The 23401-nt window shown below is 45.2% G+C and overlaps 1 protein-coding gene across 1 annotated transcript; it reads right to left on the bottom strand.

Annotated features, from left to right (window-relative positions):
• Window positions 1-16682: 16682 nt before the first annotated feature.
• Window positions 16683-19723, bottom strand: thap11 (THAP domain containing 11). The gene has a single exon (XM_078544179.1). The coding sequence runs from the start codon at window positions 19538-19540 to the stop codon at window positions 18869-18871; it is 672 nt and encodes a 223-aa protein (XP_078400305.1). The 5' UTR covers window positions 19541-19723; the 3' UTR covers window positions 16683-18868.
• Window positions 19724-23401: the final 3678 nt, after the last annotated feature.

Consider the following 23401-nt stretch of genomic DNA (forward strand, 5'->3'; position numbering starts at 1 on the left):
CACTGTCTGATCCACAGCAGGCGGTGGCAGGAACTTGCCAGGTGTCCGGCAGTCGGAGGACTGCTGGAGGCCAGAAATTTGCTGTCCGAGCTAGATGACAAGAGTCTCTGGACTCGGTCATGTCACAGTTGCTGGACCTGCAACGGCAAGCTCAGGAACATCAGGAAGGAATGTCCTCTGCACTCCTCAGATTGCAAGGCATGATGGAGGAGCCCATCCGCCTTCAGGCTCTGGTGATAGCACAGCATGCCAACCCACCATGGTCAACACTGGCAGGATGGCGACCTTGGTCCAGGATGCTGCTCCTGCACTGCTGTGTGGGCTCAACTCCATCACTAGCGCCATAGTTAGCCTCCAACAGTGTGTCAGCAAGAGGGGTGCTGGGCAGCTCAACCTCACTCCAGCTACGCCTTCTCCTCAAGAAGTCAGCCTGGGGCCCTCAGGCACACATAGGGAGGAGGATCTGCAGGAGTGTCCGACCCATCCAAATCCCCTCTTCCTGTGACCTCAGCAGCTCCAGCTCCACAGGCCGAGGAAGATGCCACTGACACACAGCAGGACCCCAAAAGCAGGCCGGAGCCCTCCAGGTCTCGGTCCTCCAGAGTACAGCCGCCAAGATCATCACAGACAAGGTGTAGCAGTCACCAGGCAGCTTCCACCTCCGCTGTGGATGGCCGGGGAGCACCGAGACGTAGTGGTAGGGTTAGGAAAGTTAAGAAGATGTAGTTGCACAGCCTGGGCACGGGTATTAATCACTTGTACATATTGTTCACTATTGTCAATAAACTCCCAAGAATATCTCCCTGCCTATGGCTCCTTCTTCTGATGAGCAGTGTTCATGTTACTCAAATGTGAAATCTTTCTGCAGAAGATAAAGACAGGTGTCTCAGTCCAGGGCCTCTTCCCTGTGCTATGTGCAACCTTCAGACTAAAATGATAGTCCAGCCTCACATTCCCTGGACACATTACTGATGCCTGCACCTCAGCGGTGCTTGTCATTGCTGCCAGAATGTTGTGGGCAGGCATCATAAATAACCATCATTCTCCCTGCGTGCTCTCAGCATCTTTAAGGTGGGGCTGGCCCCGATCTCTTAAGCATTCGTTACCAGTGACACCTAAAGGTAAACAAAGGATTAGATGCTTTTAACTTTTCATGGCTGCGTCTCCATGATATGACCCTGACCAAGAGTGTAAGTGAGCTGCCCTCGGCCAGACAAGAGTCAGATATTCTCAGAGGCTATGTGAAGATCTATGGAGCATCCTCACTGCATGTCGTCATCATCCTCTTGCAATCGAGCCACTGTTAGGGCCTCCATTGTGCCTCTGTCATGAAGCTATTAATGTATATATTATTGGAAAATACTTTTCTTTTAAAATAGGAGTTTAGTTTGTGGGTGTGTCTTAATTGGATTAAAGCCAGCTAGTCTGGATGCTTTGATATGTACTAGTTTTGATATCTAAGAGAGGTAGTATGCATTTGCAATTTTTGAATACAGCATTCAAGAAGTGAGGTGAGAAATGATATCTATCTAGCAGACGCCAAGCAATATGTTTATATTAATAATAAAATTGGTACTATGAAAGGGGTTTTATTGTTATCCTTTTGTCTATGACATCTTTTGGCTATCTCCACCTACCACTGGCCCTCTATCCAGCTCTACCTGTCCCACCCCCCCTTAAACCAGCTTATATTTCACATCTTTTCTATTTTTCCTTAGTTCTGATGAAGAATCATTCGGAGTCAAAACGTTAACTGTATCTCTCTCCGCAGATGCTGTCAGACCTGCTGAGTTTTTTCAGGTATTTTTGTTTTTGTTCTAGATTTCCAGCATCCGCAGTATTTTGCTTTTATCTTAGTGTTTAATTTGACTGCCACCTCTCTTCAAGGAATGTCTACCTTGAAGAAGTATTGCTCTTCTCTCTGACAGGATTTCCACCTATCTCTTTTGCCTTGTTCACCTTCATTGCTTTCCATTTCTCTCCTGGTGTTTGACAAGGTGTTTACTAAAACTCGCTTTCACAGCCATATTTCATTCCTCAGTGACTGTCTCTGTCTCCAACTTACCCCACGTGGATTCCAACTGAAGTTCCACCCCTCATATTTCGAACCCACTCATGATTACAGGTATCTCAGGGACATACAATGCTCCTCAGACTGCTGTTCTCGTCACATCCTGAGATCAACACTCAGTGCCATGCGCCGCCATATGAACACACTCGACCTCTCCCTCCAGCAGCGCCGACGCACCCTATTTCTAAGCTCTCCTTGCCCCCAGTTTCATTTTATTCTTCGTCTCATCCGACGCCTCAACAAGAAACTTTGTCTCTTTCTTTCAGATGCAAAGGAACGCAAGCTCCAACAACTCATCAACACCAACACCCATCCAGGACCCTCCACCCCTGCCTGTCCCTCTGTCCCCAACCCGTCTTCCAATCTCAGCCCCGGCTGTGTTTTCACCATACCCTCTGACCTTCCCTCTCTGATGCTGAATGTTCAGTGCTCAGCAAAGGACTCAGTTTCATACCCTTATGCACTCACCTCAATGAATTTCGGGCCCAGCACGATGCTGAACTCTTGTTCCGCCGCCTTCATCTCCGTAATCTCTTCTTTGGGCAGGAGTCCTCTCCCCGTTCAACGGATCCTTTTACCCGCCTCCAATATTTTCCCTCCACCTGGACCCCTCCCTCTGGATTTTTACCTGCTCTTGATCTTTTTATTGATTACTGTCGGCGTGACATCAGTCGTCTCAATTTCTCTGCTCCTCTCACCCAATCTAACCCGTCTCTTTCTGAACTTGCCGCACTCTGTTCTCTCAGGTCCAACCCTGACTTTGTCATCAAACCCGCTGACAAGGGTGGTGCTGTTGTTGTCTGGCGCACTGACCTCTACTTCGCAGAGGCTGAGCGCCAACTCGCAGACACTTCCTCCTACCTCCCCCTGGACCATGACCCCACCATTGAACATCAAGCCATTGTTTCCAGGACTGTCACTGACCTCATCTCCTCTGGAGATCTTCCCTCCACAGCTTCCAACCTCATAGTCTCCCAACCTTGGATGGCCCACTTTTACCTACTACCCAAAATCCACAAACAGGACTGTCCCGGCAGACCGATCGTGTCAGCCTGTTCCTGCCCCACGGAACTCATTTCTTGGTATCTTGACTCCATTCTCTCTCCCCTTGTCCAGTCTCTTCCCACCTACATCCGCGATTGCTCTCACGCCTCACATCATATCAACAATTTCCAGTTCCCTGGCCCCAACCACCTCCTCTTCACCATGGACATCCAATCCCTCTACACCTCCATCCCCCACTGGGATGGTCTGAGGGCTCTCTGCTTCTTCCTCGAACAGAGGTCCGAACAATCCCCATCCAACACTACTCTCTTCCGTCTGGCTGAACTTGTTCTCACACTGAACAATTTCTCCTTAAACTCGTCTCACTTCCTCCAAATAAAAGGTGTGGCTATGGGTACCCGCATGGGTCCCAGTTATGCCTGTCTCTTTATGGGGTATGTGGAACATTCCTTGTTCCAGTCCTACTCAGGCCCCCTCCCACAACTCTTTCTCTGGTACATCAATGATTACTTTGGTGCCGCTTCATGCTCTCGTCTGGATCTGGAAAAATTTATGAATTTTGCTTCCAATTCCCACCCCTCCATCATTTTCACATGGTCCATCTCTGACACTTCCCTTCCCTTCCTTGACCTCTCAGTCTCAATTTCTGGTGATAGACTGTCCACCAATATTCATTACAAGCCTACCGACTTCCACAGCTCCTCACACCCCACTTCCTGCAAGGACTCCATCCCATTCTCTCAGTTCCTTCGCCTCCGTCGCATCTGTTCTGATGATGCCACTTTCAAAAACAGTTCCTCTGACATGTCTTCCTTCTTCCTTAACCAAGGTTTTCCACCCAGTGGTTGACAGGGCCCTCAACCGTGTCCGGCCCATCTCCCACACATCCACCCTAACACCTTCCTCTCCCTCCCAATTTCCACCCCTCCATCATTTTCACATGGTCCATCTCTGACACTTCCCTTCCCTTCCTTGACCTCTCAGTCTCAATTTCTGGTGATAGACTGTCCACCAATATTCATTACAAGCCTACCGACTTCCACAGCTCCTCACACCCCGCTTCCTGCAAGGACTCCATCCCATTCTCTCAGTTCCTTCGCCTCCGTCGCATCTGTTCTGATGATGCCACTTTCAAAAACAGTTCCTCTGACATGTCTTCCTTCTTCCTTAACCAAGGTTTTCCACCCAGTGGTTGACAGGGCCCTCAACCGTGTCCGGCCCATCTCCCACACATCCACCCTAACACCTTCCTCTCCCTCCCAGAACCATGATGGGGTCCCCCTTGTCCTCACTTATCACCCCACCAGCCTCCTCATTCAAGGGATCATCCTCCGCCATTTCTGCCAACTCCAGCATGATGCCACCACCAAACACATCTTCCCTTCACCCCACCCCCCCAGCAGCATTTCGCAGGGATCGTTCCCTCCGGGATACCCTGGTCCACTCCTCCATCACCCCCTACACCTCAACCCCCTCCCACGGCACCTTCCGATGCAACCGCAGAAGGTGCAACACCTGCCCCTTTACTTCCCCCCTCCTCACCTTCCAAGGGCCCAAACACTCCTTTCAAGTGAAGCAGCATTTCACTTGCACTTCCCTCAATTTAGTCTACCGCATTCGCTGCTCCCAATGCGGTTTCCTCTACATTGGAGAGACCAAACGCAGGCTGGATGACCGCTTTGTGGAACACCTTCAGTCTGTCCACAAGCATGACCCAGACCTCCCTGTTGCTTGCCATTTCAACACACCACCCTGCTCTCATGCCCACATGTCCGTCCTTGGCCTGCTGCAATGTTCCAGTGAAGCTCAGAACAAACTGGAGGAACAGCACCTCATCTTCTGACTAGGCACTTTACAGCTTTCCGGACTGAATATTGAGTTCAACAACTTTAAATCATGAACTCTCTCCTCCTTCCCCACCCCTTTTCCGATCCCCCTTTTTCCAATAATTTATATATATTTCTCTTTTCCCAACTATTTCCATTATTTTTAAATGTATTTCCATCCATTGTTTTATCTCTACCTTTTAGCCTATTTCGATTTCCCCCCCACCCCACTTCCACTAGGGCTATCTGTCCCTTGCTCATCCTGCTTTCCACCCTTAATGTCCCCATTAGCACATTTCTTAGCTAATATCACCACCGTCAACACCTCTTTGACCTTTTGTCTATGACATCTTCTGGCAATCTCCACCTATCACTGACCCTCTATCCAGCTCTACCTGTCCCATCCCCCTTAAACCGCATTATATTTCACCTCCTTTCTAGTTTTCCTTAGTTCTGATGAAGAGTCATTCGGACTCGAAACGTTAATTGTATCTCTCTCCGCAGATGCTGTCAGACCTGCTGAGTTTTTCCAGGTATTTTTGTTTTTGTTATTGTTAGAGAGGTTTAGTTCAGAGGTTGTTGATATCATAAGAATTAACATTCAATGTGGGGGGGTGGTAGGTATAACTTTAGCAGTTTTCGGGTGTGCAGAGCAGAGGCAATGTGAGATCAAAAGGCAGCTGTAAGCCTCCAACTGGCTCCACAGGAACCAAAGTGAAAAGAACCTCATTTTGAATTCGTAAGGTGAAAATGCTTTGCCTGGTGTTTGGTTAAGTCTATGGGTTGCTGTTGCCTTATTGGAGATTAGTTTGGGAATTTGTTAAAAGTTATGATAGTAGTAATTTGAAGCCATGTGTATATATATATTTTAACCTGTGTAAATTAATAAAATGTTTCATTTAGTTTAATGTAAAACCTTGAGAACTGGCGGTCTGATTGCTGAATTTAGAGTCGCATCTCAAACATAACACTTAAAATGATAGGTTATGACAGTTATTTAAAGTTTCCCTCTGGGATTTTTAAATAACTCAGCTTTACCAACTGCATTGGTCATAACTGTTTCCATGACAGGAGCATTATCATAGAGGGTACATGCGCTGCCATAGCCAGACTGGAGTCAAACATTCATAGATGCAATGTGAGGATTTTGGTGTCTTCACACCATGTCGTCATCATCCTCCACAAATCTAGCAGCTATGAGATCCTCCCGAGCGCCTGCTTCGTTTGGCCAGTGCGAGGGCCTCATCCCTGACATCATCGCCTTCGAGGACCTCCTCACCCTCATTCCCGTCGGTGTCCTCCTCATTGGAGGAAACCTCCAGCTCCTCCGTATCCTCCTCAGCCAGCTATTCTCCCCATTGCCATGGTTATAAAGGGTGCAGTGGACGATAATGATGTGTGACACCCTCTGTGGACTGTATTGCAGGGCTCCACCACCGGTCCAGGCAGCAGAACCTCATTTTCAGCATCCCGAATGTCTGCTCCACCAAGGTGTGAATTACAGCATGAGCCTCGTTATATCTTCGTTCTGCTGCAGTCTGAGGCCACCGCAAGGGTCATCAGCCACCTCCTCTGCGGGTAGCCCTTGCCCCCGAGGAGCCATCCCTGCTGCTTCTGCGGACCCTGGAAGATGTCAGGGATCTGTGACCGACTGAGAATGTAGGAGTCGTGGATACTCCCTGGAAACCGTGCACACAAGCTGCACATTCAGTGAATGGAATCCCTTGTGGTTGACATAGTTGGCCGCATGTTGCGACAGAGATCTGAGTGCCACGTGAGTGCAGTCGCTGGCACCCTGCACCTGTGGAAAACTCAAGATCTGGGCAAAGCCAATCGCTCCTGCATCCTGGCTGTCCTGGTCCCAGGCAAAATGCACAAAGTTGTGTCCCTTTGCGAAGATGGCATCTGTGACCTCATGAATGCATTTCTGGGTGGAGGCTTGTGATCACCTGTGGAGCCCCGAAAGGAGCCACTGGCATAAAAATTGAGCGCTGCAGACACTTTTACAGCCATGGATAGTGGATGCCCTCCTGCAGCAGCTGGCAGATGTGACCAACCAGTTCCCTAGATATGCGCAGCCTTTGGCAACACTGGTTGTCGGTCATCTGCAGGAATGAAAGGCGGCGTTTATTGACCCTGGGTGTCGCTAAGCGCTGACCAGTGATGGTTAGCTGGTTCTTCAGCTGCCCCTTCTTCCTGAGGGTGCTGCTCCTCGCTTTGCGCAGCCAGGCACCTCAGTTGCTCTCTTGTCAGTCGTCTTCATTCTCTGTACGCCACAAGGCATACAGCTAGTTCGCCAGGCTCCATGATCCTGATGTACTCTTCCTGCAGGATGAAAGAGTATGGGTCAGCATGGGTGTACTAAGAACCTGTCTTGGTTAAGTGGGAAGGCCGCTTAACTCATCCCGGAGAGTGCTGGTCACCACTTGGATGGCCAAAGATTAGTGCACTGCCCGAAACCCCATCCACCTCTGCCCCACTCCATTTGACCGATTGGCAGCAGCTTTGCCCATTGGACTGCATGCTGTGCTCTCAACTCAGGTGTAGGCATTCTCCTAACCCGCACTGTAAGGCTGCGCTGTTAGCTTGAACCATCAGGGAGACTGGTCCAAACCAAGATGATGACATTACAAGGGGCAGCTTCTGCTCCATGGCCAGCTTTAGCAAGGAGATTGTACAACATGCCCACTCGTTCTGCAGTCCACTAAAACGCTCATTACTTTGCAGTCTTTGCCCAAGGGGTGAAAAGCTCTGGAGCACTTGGTGGCACTGTGATGCCTCTGTGTTGCTTGAGTGGGCAGAGAATATAGAGGCTCGACTCCAATCATATCAATGTAGCTGCACCTGAACTGTCTCAGCTGCAGAGAAGTGATAACTTTATACAAGGTTTCCCTAATGCGTGGCCACTTCCCTTGCCCAGCCCCCTCCCCTACACATGCTTGTGCACTACCTTCCACCGCAGGGCAGCTCTTGCCCCCCTGCTAATGCGCCTCAACCGCAGGGCAGCCTTTGCCTCCCCCCAACGCACCTCAACCGCAGGGCAGCCCTTGTCCCACCCCCACCAAAGTGCCTCACCTGCACGGCAGCCCTTACCCTTACCCCCCATCCCCTCACACACCTCAACTGCCGTGCAGCTTTTGCCCTGCTCCCAATGCGCCTCAACCTTGAAGTCCAACAGGTGACCCAGGCAAGCGCTGCGCAATGTTACTGCGTACACACCTCCAAGTTCACCTCAAAGTGCAGCCTGCCAAATGTACACCTTTTATATGCTGTTGTGAAACATGCCTGCGTGAGCAGGTGATCCAGCATGTAGGCGGGGACGATTCTGGCGGGCTGGGCTTATAATGGTATGCAGGTGTATTACAATGAGGTTCCCGACGTCCAATGGCGGGAAACACAGCCCACCATTGGAGGTCAGAGCGGATGATCGCAAACTGGCTTCATGACATCTTGAAACTGATTTTTGGCCTTCTCGCCATATTGTTTGCTCACGCCACTAAACACGCCCAATGCCAGCAGGCACAGATAATTCCACCCTGTGATTAATTCTATTCCAGACATGAATCCAGGATGGTCTTTTGCCTCCCTGGTGTCAGAGTCAACAATGTCACTGAGTGGCTGCAAGCACTCTGAGGAGGGAAGGTCATGGTCCATATTAGTATCAGCAGTATAGGTAGAAAGAGGGTTGTAATCTTGCAGTCAGCGTTTAGGGAGCTAGGAAGGAAACTAGCAAGCAGGTCCTTAAAGGTAGTAATCTCCAGATTACTCCACGTACCACAGGCAGAAATAGGAGGATAGAGCAGATAAATGTGTGGGTGGAGAGATGGTGCAGGAGGGAGGGCTTTAGATTCCTAGGACATTGGGACCAGTCTAGGGGAGCTGCGCCCTGTACAAGCCAGACGGATTGCACCTGAACAAAATTGGGACCAATTTCCTTGTGGGTTGTCTTGCTAGTGATATTGGGGAAGGTTTAAATTAATTTGGCAGGGATGTGAGAACTGGGTGATAATATTAGATCGGAAAACTAAGGTACTAAGAGAATTAAGGGAAACAGATAGCACTAGAGTAGAAAATAGTAAGGTATTAGTTGGGGTCAAAGTAAGAGGGAATGTAATAAGGTCTAAATTAATGTTACTGTGCATGTATGTGAATGTGCTGAGTGTGGCATATAAAGTTGGTGAGCTAACCATGTGGAAATATGATGTTGTGGTGATAATGGAGAGCTGGCTCAAAGAACATCAGGACTGTACTGACTATTCTGGATAAAGGGTGTTCAGGAAAGTTAGAGAAGGAAAGAAAGGAGGAAGGATGCCAATGTTGATTAAGGAGAACACAAGAACACGAGAATTAGGAGGAGCAGTAGGCTATTAGGCTTCCTGAGTCTACTCAGCCATTCAAAAATATCTGATCTGTTGAAGGGTCATGAGGACTCGAAACGTCAACTGTGCTCTTCTCCGCCGATGCTGCCAGACCTGGAGTTTTTCCAGCTATTTCTGTTTCTGTTTTTGTTTTGGATTTCCAGCATCCACAGTTTTTTGTTTTTTATATAGAAAGGTGACATTGCCGGATCTGGTTCTGGGGAATGAGGTGGATCAAGTGTCAGTAGGAGAATGTTGAGGGGACAGTGATAGTAGTATCATAAACTTTGGGTTGGCTATGGAAAAAAGACAAGAAGCAACGCAGAATTAAAATAATTAATTGGGGGAGGGCCAACTTCAAGGGGTGAGAATGTATCTGTCCCAGATAAGTTTGAATCAAAGATTGGCAAGCAAAACTGTAATGGAACAATGGGCTTCCTTTAAAGAGGAAATAGTTTGGGTACAGTCAAGATACATTCTCATGAGGTGGAAAGTGGGGCAAACAAATCCAGAGCTCTGCAAATGATAAAACAGATAGAGAGTAAGATGAAACAGAGAAAGAGTGCATATGATAGATGTAATACAATATAGAAGTTCCAGAGTGGAAGAGAAAAAAATAAATAAGATAATCAAAGAGAGAGTATGAGAAGAGACTGGCAGCTCACATAAAAGGGAATCCAAAAGCCTTCTTTAGGCATATAAATTGTAAAAGGGTGATTAAAGGGTGGAGTGGGACCAATTAAGTCATAGTGATAATGTCACTGAACTAGTAATCTTGGGTAATCCAGAGGCCCGGGCTAATGCGGTGGGAACACAGGTTCAAATCACACCACTGCAGCTGATGGAATTTAAATTCAATTCATTAAAAAATCTGAAATTGAAAGCTAGTCTCAGTAATTGGCGCAGTGAAACTATCATCGATTGTTGTAAAACTACCATCCTTAACTGGTCTGGCCTACATGTGATTCCAGAGCCACAGCAATGTGGTTGACTCTTAAGTGCCCTGTGAAATGGCCTAGCAAGCCAATCAGTTCAAGGTCATTTAGGAATGGGCAACAAATATTGGCCTTGCCAGGGATGGCCACATCCCATGAAAGAAAAAAAAGGACCCAGAAAGGGATTTATGTATGGAAGCAGGGAGCATGGCTGAAGCTAAATGATTACTTTGCATCTGTCTTTACCAAGGATGAAGATGCTGGCAAAGCTGTAGTGAAAAAGTTGGTAATTGAGATTCTGGGTGAGCTAAAAATTGACAAAGAGGAGGTATTAGTACTTAAAGTTAATGAGTCAACAGGATTAGATTAGATGCATCTGACGATACTGAGGGTGGAAATTTCAGAGGCACTGGCCATAATCTTTCAATCCTCCTTAGATAAAGGAGTATTGCCAGAGGACTGTATAATTGCAAATCTCACACCCTTTTTCAAAAAGGGTGTAAGGATAAGCCCAGAAACTACAGGCCAGTCAGTTTAACCTCAGTGGTGGGGAAACGTTTAGAAATGATTATCAGGGACAAAGTTAACAGTCACTTGGACAAATCTGAGTTAACTAAGGGAGGTCAGCACTAATATTTTAAGAGCAGATCATTTTTAACTGACTTGCTTGAATTTTTATGAGGTAACAGAGGGTGGGTGAGGGTAGTGCAGTTGTGTTGATGTAGTGTACATGGACTTTCAAAAGGCATCTGATAAAGTGCCATTTAACAGGCTTGTCAGCATAGTTAGAGCTCATGGAATAAAAGGGACAGTAACAGTGTGGCTACAAATTTGACAAGTGACAGGAAACAGAGTAGTGTGAATGATTGTTTTTCAAACTGGAGGAAGGTATTTTGTGGAGTTCCCCAGGGGTCGGTGTTGGGACTGCTGCTTTACTTGACATATATTAATGACCTAGACTTGGATGTACAGGGCACAATTTCAAAATTTGCAGATGACACAAAACTTAGAAGTATTGTGAACTGTGAGAATGATCATGTTAAACTTGAAAAGGACATAGGCAGGATGGTAGACTGGGCGGACAGGTGGCATATGAAATTTCATAAAGAAAAGTGTAGGCAGAACAAGGAGAGGTAATATAATATAAAAAATACAATTCTAAAGGTGGTGCAGGATCAGAGGAACCTGAGGTATACGTGTCCAAATCATTGAAGGTGGCAGAGCAGATTGAGAGTACGGGTAATAAAGTATACAGTATCCTTGGCTTTATGAATATCGTCATAGAGTTCAAAAGCCAGGAAGTTATGATAAACCTGTATAAAACACTGGCTGATCTCAGCTGGAGTATTTTGTCCATTTCTGGGCACCACATTTTAGGAAGGATGTGAAAGCATTAGATAGGCTGCAGAAAGATTCATGAGAATGGTTCCAAGGATGAGAGCTTCAGTTACTTGGATAGGTTGGAGAAGCTGGGGCTGTTCTCCTTTAGGAAAAGAAGGTTGAGAGGAGATTTGATAGAGGTGTTCAAAACCACGAGGGGGTCTGGACAGAGTAGATAGGGAGAAACTGTTCCCACTGGCGAACGGATTGAGAACCAGAGGATGCTGATTTAAGGTAATTGGCAAAAGGAGCAATGGGAACATGAGGAAAAACCTTTTTACACAATAAATGGTTAGGATCTGGAGTCCACTGCCTGAGAATGTGGTGAAGACAGATTCAATCATGGCTTTCAAAAGAGAATTGGATAATCATCCGAAGGGGAAAATTTGCATGGCTATTGGGAAATGGTGGGGAAGTGCGTCTACGTGAGTTGTTCTTGCAGAGAGCCGGCACAGATAAAACAGGCCGAATGGCCTCCTTCTGTGCGTTAACATTCTATTAATCTACGAAATCTGAAAGGAAAACAGAAAATTCTGGAAAAATACTGCATGTGAGTCAGCATCTATAAAGAGAAATGACAGGTTATAACATTTTAGGTTTGCACTCTTTATCAATGAAGAGCACACAAAAGCCATTAATTACATTAGTTTTCTCAGCTTTGTAAAAACGAAATGAGGCTTATGGCCCTGACTTTTCAAAATCCTCCACCACCATCAGTATGTTCATGCCACCATGGACCACTGAAAAATCTGACACAGGATTTGAGTGCCTGAGGTGTTTTACACCTGATTTTCCGAGCAGAGTATTTAAGATACCTCGGAGGCTCATGTTACCAGCAAGTGCAGGGTTCCTAATTTCTTGAAAATAACACCATATTGATCTCACACTGGATTTTCTCAGCTCTACTATGGCTCCACTCACAGTATATATCTTGGCCTTTAAAGTTGGTCCTGAAATGCTCCTGAGGTGAGGCCTTACCTGTTACCAACACCTAGAAAGTACAATTGGACATGTCAGACCTCTGCAGCTAAGGACAGGCTGCTTATACCATCTTCTAACTAGCCACCTGCTCACAACATCTGGGTCAAGGGTAGCTCCTCCTGAAGAAATTAATGTTATTATACCAAACCAATCCAGAAGACACCTTCCGAATTAGACAGTTTGCAATACATCAGGAAATTAACAACTGGGAGGGTCACACCTTAATCACGTGTCTTGTTGAAACAGGGCACCAGTTGGTCAGGACAAACAAATTTCACTAGATGCAAAAAGTTTCACGTGGAATCATGTAGGAATCAAACCTATTTGTGTCAACCCTATTATGTTGTGAAGAGGAAGGGTTTGCAAATAATCTGGAGAAGAGTTGAAATGTTAACTGTTTCTTTCTCCACAGATGCTGTCAGGCCTGCTGAGTTTTTCCAGCATTTTCTGTTTTTATTTCAGATTTCCAGCATCCACAGTATTTTGCTTTTATGCAAATAATTAACGTTCAGATGCTATGTGACCAACAGAATCTCTGTGCTTTATACTATGGCAAATTAACAGAAATAAATGATGGGAAATGATACACTTGTAGAGTGCTGACACATTTACTTTGCAAGGCTTTGGCAGGTTTCTGAAACACCCTGCTGTAGCAAAGTAACAAGTGAATAATGGAGTCAACATTTACATTTATCTGATTATTGGTAATAAATTCATAGCTGAAGATAGGTAAACACAGATTATCTGGTTCTATCCCATTGCTGTTTGGGGGTCCTTGCTGTGCACAAATTTGCTGTTGTCCCATGGATTACAACAGTGACTATACTTCAGTAGTACATTATTGCCTCTGAAAGACTTTGGGATGGCCTGGCATTGTGAAAGTTGCCATATCCACAAAAGTTATGTCTTTCTAAGTTGGTTTTACAAATATCTCTCCAGATACATTTTTACAGCAGTAAGATAGCACAATTGGACTTTTTAAAAGTTATAACCAGTGGCATCACTGGTTGTAGAACAGAGTGATATATTCTATGGCATGACATGGAGGGTTACTTCTGGTGATATGTGAATTTTCTGCACAATTCCCTACATGGCAAATTTCTGAGATTTCAAAAGTCATTAGGGGAAAATATTAAGCAGAGACCACATAGTTACTGCAAGGATGAAAAATTAAAAGTGTAAGTTTCCCTTTGTCATTCCTTTACATCTCCTTGAGGGAGCTTGCAAAACTGCCGTTGCAAAGATGGGGCCAGTCCATCTCATTATGAAGGTGATGTGGCTTGCGTTGGGTGGAGGCTAGAGAGTAAAAGATAAATAAATTGAAGTTTACTTTTTTAAATAGAAAAAACTAGTTGTCCTGTGCTGCTTTAGCTAACCTCATCTGCAGCACTAGTGGAGGTGTTATATTTGATTGCATTATTTGCAGGGAAGAGAATTTTGGATAGGATTCTTATGTCTAATGTCTATGCCAGTGCCCAGATGTAAACACTGGGTAAGGATAGGGCCGGCTATTCAGCCCCTTTGGCCTGTCTTAACAGTGTCATGTTCTCCGCAGTCTGTTACCAGAGCTCATCTGAATAAAAGCGACTTGGAGAAGGCACTTGTGTAAATTGCATCAGTGAGTGAATCAATGCCTTCAATAAGAAAAGGGTTAAGGAAAGAAAATGAAAGGAAAGAGAACCTTCTTTAAATCTGTTATATTTCATAATTGTGTCTAAATTTAATAGAAAAGGAAAAACAACCACAATTTCTCGTTTGTTGAAATCTTGTTTAAATTATTGGGACAATTCGAGCGTTCAGGACTTGGATTTTCTATTAGGTAAGGATATCACGGGTTATAAAGCGAAGGTGGGTAAATGGAGTTGAGATCAACTATTGCACGCACAGGCCAAAGGGGCTGAATAGCCGGCCCTTGTTCCTATGCATTTTTTGCTATTAGCTTGCTGAGAATTGTGATTTCAATACACATTTAAAACACTGCAGTCGAGTGGTGGAGAATTCAAGAAAACCCCAAGAAGGAGAAGAAATTAACTAGTTTTTGAATAAGGGGGAAAAATCATAAAAAGAAACAAATCGCATCTAAACGATGATCCGGGTATGTCTACCCATCGCTCCACGACAGCAGTCTGGGCTGAAGGTACTTTGGTTGCTCCAACTGCCGGAAATATGCAGCTTATGCATATGCATTAACTAACTTTTTAATAAGTTATAGTATCTTCTTTCTTGTTCTATCCACAGTTATGATGCAGCCTTTTTTAATGAATGATAAATTGTAATCCCTGGTATTTAAAATTAGAATGTTACAGCTTTCCTCTCATCCATAAAGCTTCTAAAGAAAACATTTTTTGCTAATCAAAGGCACTTTATTTGTCTGACGTCTGAATGATACTTGACGAGTTTTTACTGGTCTCTGAATTGTACCTGTTGAAAATACGATGCTCAGTTGTTCTGCTCGTTGAGCACTGCATTGAGTTTAGTGACAACGGAGCTTTTGTGCGCTCTCTAATGGTTATTTTGCATTTTAGCAACAAGGAATATGGATTTCCTGACCCCACCACTAAATTCATGGTACGCAGGAAGTCCAATGGACTTCTGGGGCATTTTTAAATGCAACTTCCCGCCAATTTACAGCTACACTGTTGTCACTGTGAATGCTAAACACTCTGAAACGATATCTACAAGAAATTATACCGCATTCTTATTAAAGTGTATTTGGAAATTGGGTCGTCGCACTGATACACGCCAGAAGCTTTCACACCAGCCTGAAAATAAAATTATACCGCAGCCCGTGGTGTCACAACAGAGGCGGTTAAAGGATCTCCGCTAAACTTATGCTTTAGATCAAACACTTTGAAATTGGCCCCAGTTTACCAACATCCACTTATTCACTCTCCATATTGTGTGTGACGGTTTTAAAAATTGTAAGCAGCAAAATTTACCCATTCGCTGTTGGCGCTGACACATTGCATATCTGGTTCTTGCAGATGGATATTGTTGACAGTCTTACGATGGCCTGTTGGGAGGGGAGAAGGGTAAAGTTTGTGCAGAATAGGGGATGGATGCGAGTGAGGTTGCTGTTCTACAATCGCCGATGCCCACATCAATAATCAGACACCGTGGCTGAATGCTTCAACCCGAGGGTGGCTGTCTTGGAAGCGGAGGGTGCGTGGGTGGTTTGGAAAACAGCGGGTAGCCCCACAGGGAACGCTCCTCAACCCATTCCAGCCGTTGGGGAAGTTTTGTTTGCCCGCTGAACGGAGAAGGGCAGACAATTTGCATATTTAGGGCCCCCAATTGGGTGCGATTTAGAGGGCTCGCCGGCAGCGAGGGGCCACCAGCTCCAGGTAGCTTCCCTGCAGCAAAGGCAGCCCTTGCAACCCAAATGCTGTCGTCGGAGGTCGCCTCTGCCCTGAGGGGCCTGCCTGCTTGGACTCTCTAATTTTTACTTTAAACTTGTGCCTCTGAGGACATCTCCATTTTGAGGCCCCGTCGCATTCCCCCGCCCGCCTCAGCAGTGCCCACCTCTCTCGGTGGGGCCCCTGAGATTCGGTCCACAGCATTGGGGTCCGCCCTCTTAAGCATGGAGTCAGCCAATTAAGAGGCTGCCTCTGGGAAAAAATAGCTTTCCCAGTCTTTTTATTATATCAAATTGTGAGGCACTATACTGTTGCCAGGGAGTCTTCATACCCACAGAAATAAATAGTGGAGGTTAATCCAAACACCACTTGTTTATTGTGACCACATCAAACAGAGAAGTGAAAAAAGTAACTTTTCCCCGCGTGCTTAGGTTCACCAGATTAATGTATGAACAAATTGGTCCGTGTGCTCCCCAATTACCAACGTGTTTCATACTGTTGATACGTGATGTTTCATAGTGAAAACTCAATATTTGTGACAATATTGCTGCAAACTTTATGAAGAACTTCCAGTTAATTACTGGGATGTTCTGCTCCCAGAATATAAGTAGTTATTATTCTCTTGTCATCATCACATGGTATTAATATCCTTTTACAAATGTTACCAGTACATAATGAATACTATTAGTTATCAAAGCATGAATTCCAAGTAGAATAAGAGCTGCAAAATTGTAAGAGCTTTATGTATTATAAACAGAATCAAAGAGAGATAACAGTGAAATAAGAGACTTTATTTCATTTGAACATGACTTAATTACAGCAAAGCTTGAGTGGTTTGTTAACATTAGAGGCACTGTCAGTTTGAATTGAACTTACTGGCAGCAACTGGTTATTTAAAATTATATATATTCAATTTATCACTGTTGCTGGCATGGTAGAAAGAATTTGCATTAATATAGCACCTTAACATGTGCTATGGAAATCCCAAAGCATTTTACAACCAATGGTGAATACATTGGGAATTATGGGGCAGTAGAATGTAAGTGAAAGGATAATGAAGCTGATTGTAATGGTTATACTCACGGCATATGACACACCATGAAACATACAATCCCCAAGTAATCAACTACAGATTATTCCAAAGTAAAGCTGCAGTAATTATGTCACAATCATTAATCCTTCAGTATGAGCATCTTCACGTAACAATTGCTGCCATTGGAGTCAATGCTTTAAGTCATTGAAATAAAAACAGAAAATACTCAGAATACAAAGCAGGTCAGACTGCATTTGTGAAGAGAGAAAGCAGATTCTGACATTTCAGATAGATGCCCTTTTTCAGAACAGCAATAACACCATCACAAATAAGAAAGGTCAGAATCAGCAATGATGGACAACAGGATGAAAGGGACCAACAAAATTCACCAGTGATGAACAGAATTGCTTCAAAGCTGATATTTCTGAAAGAAGAGTCAGTAATTTCCAGTATTTGCATTTCAATACAAATATTTGTAGTGAAAACTACTACAGTCATGAATCAAACCTTGAAACTAATAATTTATAAAAACTCTCCTCTCCATCGCTATTTTGTTTCTAATATAATTGCAGGGACCATAAGATAGTGATAAACTGTTTGAACTTTGTTTCAGGCTTGTTACCTGAAATATCACTAAGAATGAAGTTTTGTGCTCACCAGCTACTCTACATACAGCGTAGGGCTATTGAAATCATTCTTTACAATTTTACAATAATTCTTTAATTGTATTAAATAATGCACTATAATAGCATTTGACACTCATTTAAGATCCAGTATTGTAGGTCCAGAATTGTTCTGACGCTTATTTCAACATATCAGATGGGCATCAACACAATGGTGGCATTACTTGCCCTGCTTTAATAAACCTGGTACATTTTCATGAATTCCATGATAGCTTTCTGTAGTGATTACATTATAAATGGGTCTTCCAGCTTTCTTTCAAAAATCAAATATTTTAACTATTAGCATTGTGCTTTAGTGAACTTTAATTTAAAATGTTTTAAACAGTAAATGACTGATGAGTTTCCATGCATTATAAAATCATGAGCAGATCTAGATCAAACTACAGAATTATTGATCTCGAAAATGTCCCAAAGCACTTTATAAGAGATGTAATAGGCATTTGGACACAGCCAAAGATCTTAGAAAGGGCGACTTAAAGCTTTGTCGGAGTTGTGTTTTAAGGAGGAAAGTCAGATGGAGAGGTTTAGGAAAGGAAAAACCAACACCAGTCTAACCCATTTATTTGTGAGTATTTAAGTATTGTTCTATCTCTTTGCTTGTTCAATGTTTATAGTCTCGCAATCCTATCAAAAACACTAAAATTTCAAAAAAGTAAAAATCTTATTAAACCAATTTACAAAGTATTTGTTATACTTTTATGGTTACTGTTATACAGGAACTTTATGGAGGGCAATATACAAAATCATGTGGAGCTACTAAATTTATAGCATCATTAGAATGAAACAAAAACATTGATTCATAACATATATATATTCGATAGGAAATGATCGCGCGTCATTGTTGAGATATAGTTGGTTTCCTTATGTGAAGTCATATGAGACTGATACTTGGGTGAAAAATGAATCTGTTCGGTATCTTGTTGCTTCACTACTCCTAATGTTAATGTTAGTACTGCAACATGCAGAATGCACCTCAAGCCTGTCCTGTCGTGTGAAATAACCGACAACCACGGATGCATATCGTCTGGGACGCACACACACACACACACAAACAGATTAAGCAAGAGGTGTCACACTATTTTATCACATCTCAAATTTCACACGTCCTAATATCCCGTGCCATGACGGGACATGATCCTTGTTTTTGTTTTGTTTATTCCTTTTGTTTTAAATTCTCTCCCGCCTTCGGTCGGGTAGCTGCAAAGTGTCCGTGTAATATATATATAAAAAATACAAGCCGTCACATGCCGTGTTTCTTCCTGATGACCGACATGGACAGTAATTTCTCCTTGTTCCTCAACTCCTCCCGCAGGATGGCCTCGCTGACCTTCAGCTGCCGGATGGTGCCTTTCATCTCCTTGATCTTCACCTCCATCAGGGCGATAATGTCCTTCTGCTCGTTCAGCTTCCTGAGCAGCTCCTCGGAGGTGGTGGTGGAGGAGAGCGAGTAGGAGTGATCCAGGCACTCGGGAGCCTCAGGGCGAGGGATGGTGGTGGCAGCGGCAGCGGCGGCCGCCGGGAGGGAGGGCGAGGAGGACGAGGACGAGGAGGAGAAGAAGTAGGGTCCCGACAGGTCGATGGGCTTGACGTCCTCGGGGCCGGCGGCGGCGGCGGCGGCCGGCGGCTTCTTGCGGGAGCGCCTGATCTTCCTCTCGTTGACCCCTCGGAGCGGGAAGATGGTGGGCACGTTGACCGAGTAGGTCTTCCTGCCGCCGGGGAAGTGGGCGCTGCACACCCGGTGCCCGGTGGTGGGGTAGAAAGTGCTGAAGCAGCCCGTTACCCCGGTGCGGGAGATGTTCTGCAGCCAGAGCCGGCGCTGCTCCTCGTCCTTGGGGAAAGTGTAGAAGCGGAGCTCCCGGTCCCGGTGCGAGTTGTTGTAGCAGCCGGGCACGCAGCAGGTGAAGCCGGGCATCCTCCCGCTACGATCCCCGGGGCCAGCGCCACCCGAAAGGCCTCCTTATCCCAGGCCCGGCTCCCCGGACTCTCCTGTTCTCACGATGCCCTCTCTCCCCCTTCCACTCCCCCCCGGGTTTATTTATTTTTCCCCCCAAACGCCGAGTTGGCTGCAAAGCCCAGGCCGCGCGGCGGAACTACATCTCCCAGAGAGCAGCGCGCCCCTCGCAGCCACTTCCGGTCAAACAAACAACTGCTGCAAAAAGTTTTTAGTAAAAAGTAAACTTTTCTTTCTAAATAATGCATGCACCGCTTTCAACTTCTTCCCATGCCTGTGCAAAATTTTATTTCACTAGCATCACATTGATTATTACTTCTGCAAATTCCACTTTAAATTGTGTTTGCATTGTTATCACACACTAATTCTTTTTCTGAAATGAAAAAACAGAAAACACTCGAAAATTATTTTTCTGCACCCATTAACTATTAGGTTCCGGGTTTTTTTTACTGTTTACGCTACTCTTAAAGCGTGTAATTTTATAACATTTATTAGGTGACAATAGGGTGAGAGCTTACTGCAAGACAAAGTCCATAGAAATAACTTTTCAGTCTGCCTGAAAAAAAATCCCTATTTCTTGCTATTTTGTTTACAGGATGTGCATGGCCAGACATGCTGTTTCAAAATAGATCACTAGTTTTACTAAACTGGTGTTTTTCGTCATTTAAGATGATATCTTAAAAGCAGTAAAATTTTAGTTGCAAAAATATATTTCTGCTAACAGCAGTAAAATTAATATGAATGGAAAATTTGCAACACAATGAAAAGAAAAACAAAATTTACAAATAATCGCTGAAGATATTGTGTGACCTAAAATAAAGATATTTGAATAAAATGATTCAAAATCTGAAGTAAATCACAATCTGACAAAAAAATTATATTTCATTCTTATTCTACGAGAAAGTACTCTTTCTTGTTCATTATTTGCAATTCAAATAAGTTAAACAAACATTGGTTGTGCATTCTCACCTGCCTGCAGACTTACATTGTTTTACAGGATGCCCAGACAGAACCAATAGACTGACTGTAGCTCGTGTGGTGGGAAGCTACATGGAGATAAAAGCAAATTACTGCGGATGCTGGAAATCTGAAACAAAAACAAAAAATGCTGGAAAAACTCAGCAGGTCTTACAGCATCTGTGGAGAGAAAGAGTTAATGTTTCAAGTCCATTTCACTCTTCAGAGCTAAAGAGAAGTACAAGTGTGGTGAAATATATACTGTTTAAGGGGGGGGGTGAAACAGATGAAGCTGGATAGAAGGCCAGCGATAGGTGGAGGCAAAGGAGAGATTGTGAAAGATGTCATAAACAAAAGGTTAAAGCGGTGTTAATGGTGGTGATACTGCTGAAGGGGGTGCTAATGGTGACAGTAAGAGTAGAAAGCAGAATGAGCAAGTGACAGATGGCCCTAGTGGGGGTGGGGTAGGGGGAGGGAACGGTGGTAGGAAAAAAGATCGAAAATAGGCTAAAAGGTGGGGATAGAACAATGAATGAAAATGGGAATAATTTTTTTTTAAATAACGAAAATAAGTGGAAAAATAAATAAATAAAAATTGAAAAATCAGGACAAACAACGCTCCTCGGACTGCTGTTCTTGCCGCATGCTGAGATCCACACTCAGTGCCATGCGCCGCCATATGAACACACTCAACCTCTCTCTCAAGCAGCACCGACTCACGCTATCCCAAAGTTGTCCTTGCCCCCAGTTTCATTTTATTCTTCGTCTCATCTGACGCCTTAACAAGAAACTTTGTCTCTTTCTTTCAGGTGCCAAGGAACACAAGCTCCAACAACTCATTGATACCAAAGCCCATTCAGGACCCTTCACCCCTTCCCATCCCTCTGACCCCATCCCGTCTTCTAACCCCAGCCCTTGCCATGTATTCACCATACCCCCTGACCTTCCCCTCTCTGATGCTGAACGTTCAGTACTCAGCAAAGGACTCAGTTTCATACCCTTACGTCCTCACCTCAATGAATTCCAGGTTCGAAACGATGCTGAACTCTACTTCTGCCGCCTTCGTTTACGTGTTCAGTTCTTTGGGCAGGAGTCCTCCCGCCGTTCAACGGATCCTTTCACCCGCCTCCAGTATTCTCCCTCCACCTGGACCCCTCCCTCTGGCCTCTTACCTGCCTTGATCTTTTCATTGAGAACTGTCGGGGCGACATCTCAATTTCTCTGCTCCTCTCACCCACTCTAACCTATCTCCTTCTGAACTTGCCGCACTCAGGTCCAACCCTGACTTTGTTTTCAAACCTGCCGACAAGGGTAAGGCTGTTGTTGTTTTGCGTATTGACCTCTACCTCACAGAGGCTGAGCACCAACTCTCAGACATTTCCTCCTACCTCTCTGGACCATGACCCCACCACCGAACATCAAGCCATTGTTTCCAGGACTGTCACTGACCTCATCTCCGCTGGAGATCTTCTCTCCACAGCTTCCAACCTCATAGTCTCCCAACCTCGGACGGCCCACTTCTACCTCCTCCCAAAATCCACAAACAGGACTGTCCCGGTAGACTGATCGTGTCAGTCTGTTCCTGCCCCATGGAACTCATTTCTTGCTATCTTGACTCCGTTCTCTCTCCCCTTGTCCAGTCTCTTCCCACCTACACCCGCGATTCCTCTGACACCCTACATCATAACAACAATTTCCAGTTCCCTGCCCCTAAATGCCTCATCTTCACCATGGACGTCCAATCCCTCTACACCTCCATCCCTCACCAGGATGGTCTGAGGGCTCTCTGCTTCTTCCTTGAACAGAGGCCCGAACAAATCCCATCCATCACCACTCTCCTCCGTCTGGCTGAACTTGTTCTCTCACTGAACAATTTCTCCTTAAACTTGTCTCACTTCCTCCAAATAAAAGGTGTACCCGCATGGGCCCCAGTTATGCCTGTCTCTTTATAGGGTATGTGGAACATTCCTTGTTCCGGTCCTACTCAGGCCCTCTCCCACAACTCTTTCTCTGGTACATCGATGACTGTTTCGGTGCCGCTTCATGCTCTTGTCTGGACCTGGAAAAATTTATCAATTTTGCTTCCAATTTCCACCCCTCCATCACTTTCACATGGTCCATCTCTGCCACTTCCCTTCCTTTCCTTGACCTCTCTGTCTCAATTTCTGTTGATGGACTGTCCACCAATATTTATTACAAGCCCACTGACTCCCACAGCTACCTTGACTACAGCTCTTCACATTCTGCTTCCTGTAAGGACACCATCCCATTCTCTCAGTTCCTTCGTCTCCGTCGCCTCTGTTCCGATGATGCCACTTTCCAAAACAGTGCTTCTGACATGTCTTCCTTCTTCCTTAACCGAGGTTTCCCACCCAAGGTGGTTGACAGGGCCCTCAACCGTGTCCGGTTCATCTCCCTTGCCTCTGCCCTCACACCTTCCTCTCCCTCCCACAACCATGATAGGGTCCCTCTTGTCCTCAGTTTTCACCCGACCAGCCTCCGCATTCAAAGGATCGTCCTCCGCCATTTCTGCCAACTCCAGCATGATTCCACCACCACTTCCCTTCACCCCCCCTGTCAGCATTCTGTAGGGACCGTTCCCTCCGGGACACCCTGGTCCACTCCTCCATCACCCCCAACACCTCAACCCCTTCCCATGGCACCTATCCATGCAACCGCAAAAGGTGCAACACCTGCCCCTTTACTTCCCCCCTCCTCAGCATACAAGGGCCCAAACACTCCTTTCAATTGAAGCAGCGCTTCATTTGCACTTCCCTCAATTTAGTCTACTGCATTCGCTGCTCCCAATGCAGTCTCCTCTACATTGGAGAGGCCAAATGCAGACTGGGTGACTGCTTTGCGGAA

This window comes from Cetorhinus maximus, chromosome 6 (genome assembly GCF_964194155.1).
Source record: "Cetorhinus maximus chromosome 6, sCetMax3.hap1.1, whole genome shotgun sequence".
Lineage (NCBI taxonomy): Eukaryota > Metazoa > Chordata > Chondrichthyes > Lamniformes > Cetorhinidae > Cetorhinus > Cetorhinus maximus.

Excerpts from the sequence above, each read along its gene's own strand:
- thap11 (XM_078544179.1), bottom strand. The coding sequence starts at position 19,540 with ATGCCCGGCTTCACCTGCTGCGTGCCCGGCTGCTACAACAACTCGCAC.